Below are 16,088 nucleotides of genomic sequence, written 5' to 3'. Positions count from 1 at the left end.
CGAATCCTACCGACTTTGGCGTTGCTCTGACTTTTCCTCAAGCGCCACCAGCAGGTTGACATTTGTGGTTCAGAGTGACAACTTGACAACCATCGGATGGATGAGTGGATCCGACTCAATGTTTTACATTAATCTACATCTTTTGGATTTTTATCTCTGTAAAATTGAACATATTCTTTATGCTTTATGACTGTGAACTTCTGCACTATTCATCCTCTTCATATTATTCCCCGTACCAAGGAATGTGTCTGTTCGGTTGGTTTGTTTGTCTGATTGTCAGCAGTATTACGTAAAAAGTACCGGCCCGCTTTCCATCCAACTTGATGGAAGGCTGAAGTGCAGGACTCACAGGACTCACAGGACTCACAGGACTCACAGGACTCACAGGACTCACAGGTTTAGGAAAATATCGTTGTTTGGGTTAAAATAACTAGATCAACATTGACTTCTTGCTTCACGTGGCTGACATGTTGTTTGTTGGACCTCAACCTCCCACCAACCCGCCTGGCCTTCGCTTTTTTGGTCTTTACAGTTCCTTGTTCTTGTTTACGTGGATGACATACAGAATCATTTTGTCGGATATCTACGAATTACGGCGCATTCTTGTCGTAGATATTGCTTACGAATGCTGGATGAGACCAGCCTGAACAGTTACAGTGTATCGGTCCAGGGCTTTTATTGTGAAAGGGGAGAAGAGAGTGGATCTGGTCCGTGCTGTCTTTGTCAAGGTTGAAAGGAGCAATACAGTTTGTTGTCTTGGAGCCTTCGTGTTACACTGTAATGTACGTTTTAAATATGTCCGATCGGCACAACGTGATTGGTTGATGCTTTCATTCGCGGTGCGAAGGCTCAGAAAAATCAACCTTACTCCAAAGAAATTAACACTTTTTTTCGCCGCGTAATATTCACGTTCTGTGTAAAAAAACACCCAAAAACCCACTTCCCCCGGTGTGTGAAAGAGTTGTGTATTAGCGGTTAGTTTGTGGTTGTGTGCACGTTAGCTGTTAGCTCTCAGGGCAGCTCTCTCTGTCTGATGATGTGTTTGCTGCTGACCTTTAAACAACTCTGTCCCATCATCCTCCTACAGAGGCCTGCAGGGAGCACACACACACACACACACACACACACACACACACACACACACACACGCACACACGCACGCACGCACGCACGCACGCACACACACACACACACACACACACACACACACACACACACACAGAGTTATGCAGCAGAGGGAGAGGATAGACAATCCTGCAAACACACACTCATGCATGTAAATAGGCATCCACTGACATGGGAATACACACACAGTAGACATGTGCAAGCACACACACACACACACACACACACACACACACACACACACACACACACACACACACACACACACACAGAAGCATCACTGTCTGAGGTTTGGTGGTAATGAGGCCTGTCATCCTTCCACACAGCCTCTCTCCCTCTTTCTCTTTCTTTCTCTTTTCATTGATCCACTAACAGATCCCCAATATAACAACTTGCAGTCGCTGTGGGAGCCTCCCCCCTTCCTCCCCCCTTCCTCCCCCCTTCCTCCCCCCCTTTCTCCCTCCATCCTCCCCCGACACGCATCCCTCCGGACCATTTAAAAACCCACCACCTCTTTCTTTCTCTCACTCTTTCCTCCTCCTCTCCATCTCTTTTCTGTTTCCTCTCCTCCGTCCTCTCCCCGGTCTCTCTGCTGGTTCGTCGGGTTCAGACAGTCTTGTTATGTCGGCTGACAAACGGGGAGAAGAGGTTTCTCTTTTCTTTTTTGTGCGCAGCGTGCTGAGGAGAGGTCGGTGAGATGTTTAAGGTGCTGGTTTGTCTCTCCGTCCGTCCGTCCGTCCAGCAGTCCTGAGGACAAATAAAACAGCAGCAGACAGAAAGTAAAGACTCAGCTGAGACGTTTCAAACATCTAGAATACTCTCTAAGTGGGAAATAGAGAGTTTAAAATATGTTAAAACCTATGAGTCACATCTGGGTCATCATTTATCAGGATGTGCTGGATTTATAAAGACGTATGCATGAGAATATAAATGTGTGTGCACACAGAGAGACGTCTGAAGCAGCTGGATTTGATTGAGAAAGTTATTGTAGATATTGTTTCAACACCTTTATCATGTTCGTACTGTGTTTGTACACATATCAAAATGAATGCGCTGTAAATTCTAGATTCACAAAATCAATGTGTTTGTTATTCACGTAATCATGAACCAGGAAGTGTTGAGAACGCAAAAAGGTGGACGGGTCAAACAGGAGGCCGTGTGTGAAAGAAGGCTTTGAGTCAGTGGAGCTGGTGGAACATGTTCTAGGTAGAGCATGTTCTAGGTGGAACATGTTCTAGGTAGAGCTGTGCCTCATCCAATCAATCTCAGCAAACATCCCAGAATGATTTAATGAAAAGTTTGAGTGGTCAGAAGACTAGAAAAGCTTTTTACAAATACAAGTCCACTTACCACCAGGAGACCGCTGGTCGATCCGTGTGAAACACATAATCCGTACTTAAGTAACATCACTTCTTTAGTTATTTTAACCCAAATCACCATCTTTTCCTAAACCTAACTAAGTAGTTTCCTGTGAAGAAGGGATTTTATTTTGAAAGGACCGTATGCATTTAATGAGCATTTAAGTGCTGCTGGAGTTTTGTAGTAAAACGTGATATGATAGGAACACGTTGATCATTTATCATGATGTGCTTGAAATCACTAAAACAATCCTCTTGGAGTTGATTTCAGGAGATGTATTCATGCATCTTAGATATACGTGTGACTCAAGAGAAGGATTCTAAAACTGAACTCGATTGAAACTGTTTAATACAAATGTTGTTGAAATAAAGTCATTTAAATCTTTATGTCCCATTTGAGCCAAACGATGAGATGGTTTCTATGTCTTCCTTCATGTCTGTGTGTGAAAGTCACTGTGATCGTCTCTTCACACTGATGGACACACAACCCATCAGACTGTTACTGCTGTTGGTTGCTATGGTTGTTATGTTGCTCGTGAATAGTTGGCCCATATGTTGCCGCCCGAGGCCGTTGCCTTGTTCACCTTAACGGATCTCTCTGTCTCCTCCTTCGCTAACGAATAACACAATAAGAACTAAAAATCATCAAGTTTAAAGATTTCAAAAATCAGCACAGAATCTAACCGACAGATGATTTAAAGGTTAAAGGAGCCGACCGACCGACCGACCGACCGACCGACCGACCGACCGACCGACCGACCGACCGACCGACCGACCGCCTTCAGACACTTTGAAATAAACAGAAGTGAGAATCCAGATTTTCTTAATTTGTGGAGATCTGAACGTTTTCACTCGACGGTGATGAGTTTCACTGTTTTCTGTCGACTTCCTGTCTTTCTCCTGAGATTTCTGCTCCGCTTTGACCTTTGTGTTCAGAGATGTTTTCCTCCCCTGTGTGTGTGTGTGTGTGTGTGTGTGTGTGTGTGTGTTTATCTGTGTGTGTGTGTGTGTGTGTGTGTGTGTGTGTGTGTGTGTGTGTGTGTTTATCTGTGTGTGTGTGTGTGTGTGTTTATCTGTGTGTGTGTGTTTATCTGTGTGTGTGTTTATCTGTGTGTGTGTGTTTATCTGTGTGTGTGTGTGTGTGTGTGTTTATCTGTGTGTGTGTGTTTATCTGTGTGTGTGTGTGTCTGTGTGTGTGTGTGTGTGTGTGTGTTGTGTAGAACAGGGGAAACAAATCACCCGCTGTACTTCTCATTAGCAGCAGTTTTGTGTCAGCTCAGAGAGATCAGCTGTCAGCTGTCAGCTCCTCTGCAGCTTCACCTTCTACCGACGATAATTACACCGTTTAACGGCAACGCTCCTCAAACGGCAGCATGCAGACCGGCAACCGGCTCAAATGAGAGACTTGGGGGGGGGGGGGGGGGGGGCAAAGTTAAGAGTCTGAAGGAAAAGACTGCTTTGATTGTTTTCCAGATGTGCGGCTCCATTTATTTTATTGGTTGATTTGGCAGCGACAGTGCATATTAATAACACATTCCTGTAAATGCTCCATAATTAGTACAAGAGGCTATTTTTTATCTTTCATCAGCATGCAGAAACAATAAAAGAAGAGAGAATATTGATGTATATATATATATATATATATATATATATATATATATGTATAGATTTACTTATTAGACTATTCATTAGTCCCTGAACAGATGTTACAAAATCAACGTAAAAACAGAATATAAGATTAAAATCACAAAGTTATTCATTATGTATCCTTTACAAAGCATGCAGAGAGAATATTAATATAAGTAATATACACCCTTGTACTTCATTGTCAAGTACTATTTTAAGAGGCTCATGAACGCACACATAGGAAGCCAATAAATGAGGGATAATTATGTTAAATAGAAACATGGACTAGAGATTATGCTGCATTGTTAGACAATGAAAACATACATGCTAGAAGCAGAAATCATAAACGCATGCAGAGAATGGATCACGACTCTAATGTGCACTGCAGACGCCTCAGAGGACGGCAGAATGCTTAGTGTCTGCATTTAATATCAGCTTCAGACAGCATTACGGTCAGCTTGCTATATTTCTCCACCTGCGGTTTTGTCGGTCGTCCGATATGAAACACTTGACGGGATAAAACCACCGGGTCAGGCTGTGATCTGCTAGTGCTGTTTGGTCTGAACTTGGCTTTAACTCAGTTTAACTGTACTGCCCCACATCATGAGCAGTGTGTTTACAGTATAATACGTCTACATCAAAGATGGTCAAATGTATTTAAATACATATGTTTTTCTCTCCATCTTCATCCAGACCTCTGTTTTTGTTGCAATGAGGTTCTGCAGGACAACGACGACCAGTGAGTGGTACTCCTTATGGAGCTGGAGCCCTCCTGTGTGTGAGCCTGTAATATACTTCACTCTGACTATAAATCATTCAACTGTCTGCACTCGTTTGCCACTAAAACACTTGAATGTTTTGAATGAGAGAATTGAATGTTTGAATTGTTTTAATAGTTTAATTAGCTTCATTGTTCATTGACACTTCAGAGACAAATACATTATTAAGATGATTCTAATGAATCATTCGCTCCAAACCAGTTGATGGAAACTCGTTGTTTTCTGAGAAATGACAACGAGGGTTCACTGAGCGTGGAAACAGCGAGTTAAATGTAAAAGAAAGAATCACGACCAACAGAGCTCAAAGAAGTACTAAACGTTTCCCAATTTAGACTCATTCATGAAGACGTCTCTCCATCTCCTCTTGTATGAGGTGAGATGACCGAGCCGACTCGTTTTGTTTGCAAGTCACAAGCTCCTCCTCCTCCTCCTCCTCCTCCTCCTCCTCCTCGTAGATTGCAGCCATGCGTAGCCTAAAGCGCTAACTTCTGACCAAACTACGCCGTGGCTGAGTTTATCAGCTCCAAACCAGGTGATGGAAACTTGTTGAATTGACATTTCTCTTCTGAGACATGAACACAACGAGAGTAAGTCACGAGTTAAAAGTTCGCTGCATCAGAAATGATTTATTATTATTCATGTATTCATCAACTCTTTTTCAACAAAGACAACAGACGATACGACACAAAATGTGCATAAACATAAGTTTATGGAAACACGGCTAGTACACAAACACACTAGTGCTCGACTAAACAACAGAAACAGAGCAGACACAAAATAGCTGAACAGGGTTTTTCAACAGCATATTGTTTATTGTAGAAAACACACACCTGCTGTTACTACAAATATAATGCAAACAGAAGTGATATGTAGTTACAGAGGTTTTAAAAGCTGCATAAACTTCAGTGACATGAAGGAACATCAGTGATTACGTCTCTAGACTTTAATGCTACCGTGACAGTTTAGTGTCGGAAATCACAACAATAAATAACAAGAACAACGACAAAAGATAAAACTAGAAGAGTCAGAATCTGGTAACAACACACCACCAAACAAAGTACAACGTTTAAAATCATTACTGAGAGGACGGCTACAGTATTAATATCCACACTTTTTCCTTCTCGTGCAGGTTTTGCTGTAGTTTTTGCAAACATGCATAATAATGTATCAGGAAGAGAAGGTCTCCTTTTAATCAAAGCCTGAGAAGGCTGAGAATCTTCATTTTCAATGATTGAAAGATAACAAAAATGATAATATTAAAGTGCAAGAATGGCATTTGACACTTGCTACAGTTAGTCTTTTGCATATGTTTGAAATTGATATTTACGTATTGACAAGATGCATAGAAACTGTGAACAGATTTGGCAAATAAAGAATGATGCTGCCAATAAGAGATTAAAGAAGAGCTACATTGTTCAGGAAGTGCAAGTTTCCATAATGTTTCACCACAGTCAGCAGTTCAAGAAATAGTCATGAAAAGCAATATATTGTTTTTTATGTACAGGGACATGTTAAAAACACAAGTTAGGTTGAGGCAACGAAACCAACAGTTAGGTTGAGGCAACGAAACCAACAGTTAGGTTGAGGCAACGAAACCAACAGTTAGGTTGAGGCAACGAAACCAACAGTTAGGTTGAGGCAACGAAACCAACAGTTAGGTTTAGGCAACTAAACCAACAGTTAGGTTTAGGCAACTAAACCAACAGTTCGGTTGAGGCAACGAAACCAACAGTTAGGTTGAGGCAACGAAACCAACAGTTAGGTTGAGGCAACGAAACCAACAGTTAGGTTTAGGCAACGAACCCAACAGTTAGGTTTAGGCAACGAACCCAACAGTTAGGTTTAGGCAACGAACCCAACAGTTAGGTTGAGGCAACGAAACCAACAGTTAGGTTGAGGCAACGAAACCAACAGTTAGGTTGAAGCAACGAAACCAACAGTTAGGTTGAGGCAACGAACCCAACAGTTAGGTTTAGGCAACGAACCCAACAGTTAGGTTGAGGCAACGAAACCAACAGTTAGGTTGAGGCAACGAAACCAACAGTTAGGTTGAGGCAACGAAACCAACAGTTAGGTTGAGGCAACGAAACCAACAGTTAGGTTGAGGCAACGAAACCAACAGTTAGGTTGAGGCAACGAAACCAACAGTTAGGTTGAGGCAACGAAACCAACAGTTAGGTTGAGGCAACGAAACCAACAGTTAGGTTGAGGCAACGAACCCAACAGTTAGGTTTAGGCAACGAACCCAACAGTTAGGTTTAGGCAACGAACCCAACAGTTAGGTTGAGGCAACTAAACCAACAGTTAGGTTGAGGCAACGAAACCAACAGTTAGGTTGAGGCAACGAAACCAACAGTTAGGTTGAGGCAACGAAACCAACAGTTAGGTTGAGGCAACGAACCCAACAGTTAGGTTGAGGCAACGAACCCAACAGTTAGGTTGAGGCAACGAACCCAACAGTTAGGTTTAGGCAACGAAACCACCAGCTAAAGAAAAAAGACAAAATATGTCCCTGTAACCCAGTGGTTCCCAAAGTGGGGGTCGCGACCCCTAGGGGGGGCGCGGTGGTACTACAGGGGGGTCGCGGCTTCATCACCAACCCACACACACAGACGCACACATACACCGGTAAAACAATATAAAATAACCGACGTGACATGCACTGTGTTCCAACCACGCCACCAGAGCGGCTCATGTCACAGACCGACTGTGGCAAAACCAGCGAGAGCGAGAGCGAGCGCGCGCCCGAGCGAGAGAGCGCGAACGAGCGAGGGAGAGAGAGAGTGAGGGAGCGCGAACGAGAGAGAGACACACAGCGACACAGAGCGAGAAAGATACGGAGCGACAGAGAAAGATAAAGATAAGAGAAGGAAGTATGTACAAAGATGGACAGATTTGTGACTGGTCTAAAGCGCAAAAATATTTTATACAGTTCATGCATTATAATGCAATTCATTAAAAACCAAGACAAATTTGGGGTCGGGTTGCGGGGGGGGGGGGGTCGTCCAATGTTCCTATATCATCAAAGGGGGTCTTGACAGAAAAAGTTTGGGAACCACTGCTGTAACCAATAGATTGTATTTTGTGACTGTTTCAGACCTGGGCTGGTTGTTTGTCCTCGTCACAGTTCATTATTTAGTTTGGATGATGCTAACTGGTACCACACATTGAATATAGCAAGTATGCTAACGTATAAAACCGTTAGCATGACGCACAGTGAATCGGATGAATTGTGCATATGAGCATAGAAAATATGACATGCGAATGTTTGTGGTTTCCTTTACTATTCACGATGAATTTAACTTTGCTTCTCTTAATTTCTATCTGAACTTCAAGCCCAGTTTTAACAACATTTGAATAGAGTGCTACAGGGATGAGTCCTAAAATCCAGTCAGCATTTTTACACTTCCTGTTCCCTCGACTCAAAGTCAGTGTGTTTTTGGTTAGAAATCTGAAATAAAGTCTGTGTTTCACACAAGCTGAAGAGATTTAAACGTTTAGTTCTCTGATATAGATGGAAGAATCACATTGGATTCCTTTGTAGGGAACCAGTGAAGCTAACATTCTGTTAGTTACAAAAATACATCAACCATGTAGCACTCTATTTACCGCAGATTCATATTTCTTTAACCTGTATTTCCTGTTGTGACTGTCTGGACTGTCACAACAGGAGAACAACTGTCTGTGAAAGTTCACAGACAGTTGTTTGACATCAATGTATGATATGTTCTTTTAATAATAAATATTACTTATATTATCTCCACATAAGGTAAAAATCTAGGAAGAAAGTGTTTGTTAGCATGCTAGCATTAGCAAGCCATCTAGATTTTAACATGCTAACGTTTAGTACGTAACATTTAGCCACACAGGTAGCATGTAAACATGTTGGCGTCCATGTTAGTTTGCTACTAGAGCTGAGTTGTTTTGGGTTCCAAACAAAATGCCTCCAAAGCAGTATCAAAAACCTTTAAATATATTTAAAGCTGCTTAGTCAAATTATCAGTTTTGGTTCAGGCTCTTTGATCAAAGGTTTCAAGGTTTCAATCATAATTTCTGATCATTCTTGTGCAGCTTTTTTTGTGTTTACAGAACAATAAGCTATGACGAATTTGAGAAGCTACATTTTTGCTGAATAAGAAAAAAGAAAATCATGTATATTTCTTTAAAATGTTATTAATACCGAGCCCTTCTTGCTAGCGTTAGCACGTTAACATGCAAAAGTGACGTTGTGAAAAAGTGAGTTTGGCAAACTGGACTTCTGATTGATCACCAGAATATAATAATATATAATAAACCGTCTACCAGCCCTCCACCTCCACCACGAAGGGCTCTTTGACGGGGATCCGGCCGCTGTTGACGATCACACACTCGGTGTACGGCAGGTTCCTGTCGTTGGTGTCCTGGAGCTCGATGGTGTGAACCACAGACTGCCAGAGGAGACAAACAGAAGGTTTCATACAGGCTTTATACTGTAGGACATCATCTATAACAAGCAGCAATTGGTTGGGGTTTTATTTAGAAGCATCCATTATGATGCTGCGTATCAGTTCTGGCTGTGGTGGAAGAAGTATTCACATCCTTTACTGCAGTAAAAGTACAAATACCACACTGTTAAAGTACTCCACTACAAGTAAAAGTCCTGCACTCAAACTCCTCACTGAAGTAAAGTTAGTTATCACGTTCATGTTAGTAGGTGAGATGTTGGCACTGATTTATGTTAAAATATGTGCAAAAACATCTCAAGATCATGTTTTAGCTTTTTGGAAAGACAAACTAAAGAAATCCCCTTTAAGAGAGGGCGGGGCTTGATTACACTACTTCCTGTGTGGGCGGAGCCCCTGAACCAGGAAGCAGGCTGACCTCATGTGGATCGTGTGAATGAACTGTACGTTGTATTTGTTTGGTTTAAGAATTAATTCATTCATGAGTTAAGTAACTTTTTAGGTATTTAGATTCCAGACTTCACAGTAACAACTTAGTCAATCTGTTAACCTCTTTTTTTTATTATTTTTTTTTCATCATGCAGCAGATTACTGAAGAGTGTCGACCCACCATCCCGTCCAGGATTTTGCCAAAAACCACGTGTTTCCCGTCCAGCCACGGCGCTTTGGCAGCCAGGATGAAGAACTGCGATCCGTTGGTGTCCGGACCGGCGTTCGCCATACTCACCTGGTACATGAACACACACACACACACGCACACACACACACACACACACGCACACGCACACACACACACACACACACACGCACACACGCACACACAATAAGTCTTCATTTCATACAAAATCATCATCATGTTGACACGTTATGTTGAATTTTTAGTCGCCTATATAGCCAAACCTCTTGAGAAAGTAGAATCAGCATTTATTTATATTCCTAAATATACATAAATATATATATATAACATATAGCTCACCCATCCTGCTCCCAAATGCTTCAGTTTGAAGTTTTCATCTGCAAAAGTGGTTCCATAGATGCTGTGACCTGGAAGGAGGAAGTATAAGAACATTTGCTTTGTTACATTCTGTAACTTTTCTTTTTGCATCTTATGTCGTTGGTCTGTGTAAAGTTAAACTACTGCACTGATGTTTTTGATGCTAATCAACCCTTTAACACTCACTAAAGAGCTGTGTGAACCAGAAGACTGTAGTTCAACACCGCGTTGTGATTTTATGGTGGTGGTTTCGTTGCCTGAACCTAACTGTTGGTGGTTTAGTTGACTAAAGCTAACTGTTGGTGGTTTAGTTGACTAAACCTAACTGTTGGTGGTTTAGTTGACTAAAGCTAACTGTTGGTGGTTTCGTTGCCTGAACCTAACTGTTGGTGGTTTAGTTGACTAAACCTAACTGTTGGTGGTTTAGTTGACTAAACCTAACTGTTGGTGGTTTCGTTGACTAAACCTAACTGTTGGTGGTTTCGTTGACTAAACCTAACTGTTGGTGGTTTTAGTTTCCTAAGCCTAACTTTTAGTGAAGTTGCCTAAACCTGTTCGTAGTTAGTTTAAGCGCAAACATGATGTTTTTCTAAGTGGTTTTGTTGCATGAACATAAGTTCCGTATTTAACATAATGTCGTCCCGAAAAGAAAAGTTGCGCTGAGGGACACCTCGGGAAACCTGGACAATTTGTGTCCGTGTCCACAAAACCAATCGATTGTATTTTGTGACTATTTCATGTTGTGCAGTGAGACTGTTTTGTACAGAAGTTATGTGACAAACAGAGATCTCCTGGATGAAAGACCAGGTTTTATTTGACTCGTCCACCTTTTTGTTCCATATTTAGGATCACATGGATTACATACGAACTGATTTCATGGATTATCTACAAACTACAGTTCCTTCATGTCCGTATAGGTACGTGTTTCTGTGGATGTGTTGATGCTTCTGAAGTCGATACTTAAAGTGTCTCACCTCCTGTTCCGTCTCCGGCTGTGAAGTCTCCTCCCTGGATCATGAAGTCTTTGATGACTCTGTGGAACTTTGTCCCTTTGTAGCCGTAACCTTTCTGCAGAAACACGAGGAAACACAAGCAGCTCAACCACCACGGAGCTCTGAATCAACTCAACCACCACCGAGCTCTGAATCAACTCAACCTCCACCGAGCTCTGAATCAACTCAACCGCCACCGAGCTCTGAATCAACTCAACCGCCACCGAGCACTGAATCAACTCAACCACCACCGAGCTCTGAATCAACTCAACCGCCACCGAGCACTGAATCAACTCAACCACCACCGAGCTCTGAATCAACTCAACCGCCACCGAGCACTGAATCAACTCAACCACCACCGAGCTCTGAATCAACTCAACCGCCACCGAGCTCTGAATCAACTCAACCGCCACCGAGCACTGAATCAACTCAACCTCCACCGAGCTCTGAATCAACTCAACCGCCACCGAGCTCTGAATCAACTCAACCGCCACCGAGCTCTGAATCAACTCAACCACCACCGAGCACTGAATCAACTCAACCTCCACCGAGCTCTGAATCAACTCAACCGCCACCGAGCACTGAATCAACTCAACCTCCACGGAGCTCTGAATCAACTCAACCTCCACCGAGCTCTGAATCAACTCAACCGCCACCGAGCTCTGAATCAACTCAACCACCACCGAGCTCTGAATCAACTCAACCGCCACCGAGCTCTGAATCAACTCAACCGCCACCGAGCTCTGAATCAACTCAACCACCACCGAGCACTGAATCAACTCAACCTCCACCGAGCTCTGAATCAACTCAACCGCCACCGAGCACTGAATCAACTCAACCTCCACCGAGCACTGAATCAACTCAACCGCCACCGAGCACTGAATCAACTCAACCTCCACCGAGCTCTGAATCAACTCAACCTCCACCGAGCTCTGAATCAACTCAACCGCCACCGAGCTCTGAATCAACTCAACCGCCACCGAGCTCTGAATCAACTCAACCGCCACCGAGCTCTGAATCAACTCAACCACCACCGAGCTCTGAATCAACTCAACCGCCACCGAGCTCTGAATCAACTCAACCGCCACCGAGCTCTGAATCAACTCAACCACCACCGAGCACTGAATCAACTCAACCTCCACCGAGCTCTGAATCAACTCAACCGCCACCGAGCACTGAATCAACTCAACCTCCACCGAGCTCTGAATCAACTCAACCGCCACCGAGCTCTGAATCAACTCAACCGCCACCGAGCACTGAATCAACTCAACCTCCACCGAGCTCTGAATCAACTCAACCGCCACCGAGCACTGAATCAACTCAACCTCCACGGAGCTCTGAATCAACTCAACCACCACCGAGCTCTGAATCAACTCAACCGCCACCGAGCTCTGAATCAACTCAACCGCCACCGAGCACTGAATCAGCTCAACCGCCACCGAGCACTGAATCAGCTCAACCACCACCGAGCACTGAATCAGCTCAACCGCCACCGAGCACTGAATCAACTCAACCGCCACGGAGCTCTGAATCAGCTCAACCGCCACGGAGCTCTGAATCAGCTCAACCACCACCGAGCTCTGAATCAACTCAACCAAAGATTTTAGATCAAGTTAACAAAAAGCATTTCCTCTTTATATTTCAAAGGCTTTTAATGTGAAAATATATGTAAATAAATATAATGAATAAATAAGAAATACTCAATCAAACTCTATTTAACTCAAAAATAAAATATCCAATACTCAATAATTGGCAACATTGATGCAATAAATAAATATAATGAAAAACGTGTTAAATGGAAACAGCTGTCAGAACTGTGTGTGTGTGTGTGTGTGTGTGTGTGTGTGTGTGTGTGTGTGTCTCTACCTCTCCGGTTGCCAGGGAGACAAAGTTATTGACAGTGAGTGGGACGACCTCCCCAAAAAGGCCGACGACGATCCGTCCGACCTCGTGACCTGATACTGTGATGTCAAAGAACACCTGGACACACACACACACACACACACACACACACACACACACACACACACACACACACACACACACACACACACACGCACACGCACACAGAAGAAGAAGGCCGTCAACCAATCAGAAGTTTGAAGTGACAACAAACATTTACTTCACTTCAGTTCTTCAAATGGTGGAAAGTATTTACTCAAATACTGTTTTAAAGTTCCTAATTCAGATTAATAATAGAGATTATATGTTATTATATCAATAAGACTTTATTGATCTCCAGAGAACGATTCAACCCAGCAGACAATAAAGTAATGTGAATTAAAATGACCTTTACCAGCAGACAATAATTATAATTATATAATAAACATACTGCAGAATGAATACTTTTACTTTTGGCACTTTAGGTATATTTTCATGCAAATACTTTATTTAATGTAACTTATTCTTTCTGTTTTGTCACTCGAGTATTTCTAGTCTATTATACACACTAGAGTAAGTACACTTAAAGGGCCAGTGTGTACGATTTAGTGGCATCTTACGATGAATATAATTATATATATTATACTGAATACTCCTCTACGTTACCACGATTTCACAAGCGTGTAGAGAACTACGGTGGCCCTCAGGTGACATAAATACATGAGCGAGTGTTTGGTTTGACCGCTGTGGGCTTCCATAGAACATGGCGGACTCCGCCTCCAGCTCCCCTATATGGTTCATTCTAAGCACATCAAAAACTGTATTAACTGTAATATTTCCGTCTAAATTCACGTTTACAAAGAGTCTAATCTAACCCTGATTTTTCCTGCATGAGTTTGAACTCTTTAATCTTAATTTCTATGATTCTGATTAATAAACTCTGCTATCACTAACACCCTTTCAAAATAAGAGCACGTGTTGACAGACCAGGCTTCAGTCATACAATTAGATAATTTTATATAAAAGCATGATGAATTATAGTAATGTTAATGAAACACTCAAATTCAGTGCACGTCACGCGAGTGTGTGTGTGTGTGTGTAGGTCTGTGTGTGTGTGTGTGCACGCGTGTGAGACTGCGGACGCGTTGTCTCTCAGTTTCTCTGAGTGTGTGTGTGTGTGTACGTGCGTGCTTGTCCTGTATGCCCGGCGCGCGCACAGCTACTCGCGATGAGAATATAAAGAGAAGAGAAGCCGCATCTTTTTTTTTTTTATTTGATTAATGCAAATAACTGCGGCAGATCATCACCCACCTTCTCCGTGACTCTCGGTCCCGTCCGTGAAGCCGCGCCCGTCACCGGCTGCAGACCGGCGGCAGAGAGGAACAGCAGCGCGGGGAGGATCGTCTGGAGCTCCATCTTTAACCGGAGACAGACGGTTAAACGGGGCCTTAACGGAGAGGAGGAAGAAGAGGAGGAGGAGGAGGAAGAGGAAATCACAGCGAGTCTCAGCTGGGAGGCTGGCCGGGAAACAGCGCTACAAACACGGACACATCACCAGACCACTCCCCCTCTGGGATGGACCCGGATCAACGTACCGCCCACTGAGGAGAGGAGATGAGGAGAGAAGAGGAGAGATGAGATAAGAAGGACAGGAGAAAAGGAAAGGATAGAGGAGTCAAGGAAAGGACAAGAGAGAAGGAGGGGTGGAGAGAGGAGCAAGTGATGAGCAAACAAGGGAGGATGAAATGAAAACAGGATAGGAAGGAGATAAAGGAGGTAGCAAGGAGAGAAGACAAGGTGAAGGAAGGAAGGAAAGAGCAGAAGCCATGAGAGGAGATGGAATGAGGATATAAGAAGAGGAGATGAGGAAACAAAGTGAGATAACAAGGAAAGGAGAGAAAAGGATAAAAGGACAAAAGAGATGAGGAGAGTATGAAAATAAAAGATGAGGAGAGCTGAATGAAGAAGATGTTTATTTTAGTGTAAATATTGAACGTGATTGATTGTGATTATCACATTCATTCTTTATTTTATTTTTAAAAATAGACAAACAACAACAATTCCCCCCCCCCCCCCCCCCCCCCCCCCATTGATGCTTTGCGTCAGAGGCTTCCAACCTGTGGGGCGAGACCCTCTCACTGGTCCCATAAATAAACACCAGGGGCTCAAATAAAGGTTATCGGTCCCGTTTGTGTCGACCTTTAACCCCCCGAGCCGATAGAAACAGTAACACGAGTGTGTTTGATCGTTTGTAGGAACAAGCAGAACGTCACACCTGTCGGCCTGGACGCACCTGGAGCTCCACACCACAAACATGTAATACCATCACCAGGAAAACAAGTCCATGAAGGGGAAAGGTTTTAAAAAAAAGGTGTTTTAATCAGGCGGCAACCTCTGGGTCTGAAAAGTGAAGCCAAAGCTTCATGTGTTAAAGCTGCATTCTCTCTAGTGTCCACCAGGGGGCGACTCCTCTGGTTGTATAGAAGTCTATGAGAAAATGACTCTACTTCTCTCTTGATTTATTACCTCAGTAAACATTGTAAACATGAGTTTATGGTCTCAATCTCTAGTTTCAAGTCTTCTTCAATACAGCATGATGTTCATTTAGTACATTATGGTCCATTTAGAGTCACACAGACCATAAAGCAGGGGATGCTTTAGGGCGGGGCTACACAGTGATTGACAGGTCGCTACCAGAGACGTATACGGCGTCTCTACGTCACTCCTCCTCAGTCCAGATATGGTCACTTCCTGTTCACTGGTTGCAAAAAGCCAACATGGCGACGGCCATAATCCAAGACGGCGGCGACGAAATGGCCAAATTTAAGGCTCCAAAACATCAGTCTGAAAACTAATGAGTGACGTTAAGACAACTACGTCCACTTCTCATA

The 16,088-nt window shown here is 43.2% G+C and overlaps 1 protein-coding gene across 1 annotated transcript; it reads right to left on the bottom strand.

The window, feature by feature from the left end:
* Window positions 1–9,186: 9,186 nt before the first annotated feature.
* Window positions 9,187–14,753, bottom strand: ppic (peptidylprolyl isomerase C). The gene is made up of 6 exons (XM_076082489.1): window positions 14,509–14,753; window positions 13,183–13,296; window positions 11,299–11,392; window positions 10,307–10,374; window positions 9,941–10,057; window positions 9,187–9,315 (listed from the first exon to the last, which is right to left on the bottom strand). The coding sequence occupies exons 1-6, from the start codon at window positions 14,611–14,613 to the stop codon at window positions 9,187–9,189; spliced, it is 627 nt and encodes a 208-aa protein (XP_075938604.1). The 5' UTR covers window positions 14,614–14,753.
* Window positions 14,754–16,088: the final 1,335 nt, after the last annotated feature.

Source organism: Anarhichas minor, unplaced genomic scaffold, assembly GCF_050575085.1.
Source record: "Anarhichas minor isolate MPS153535 unplaced genomic scaffold, ASM5057508v1 ptg000095l, whole genome shotgun sequence".
In the NCBI taxonomy this organism is placed as follows: Eukaryota; Metazoa; Chordata; class Actinopteri; order Perciformes; family Anarhichadidae; genus Anarhichas; species Anarhichas minor.
Note: the sequence above shows the minus strand (reverse complement) of the source record. Positions and strands in the feature narration are given on the sequence as shown.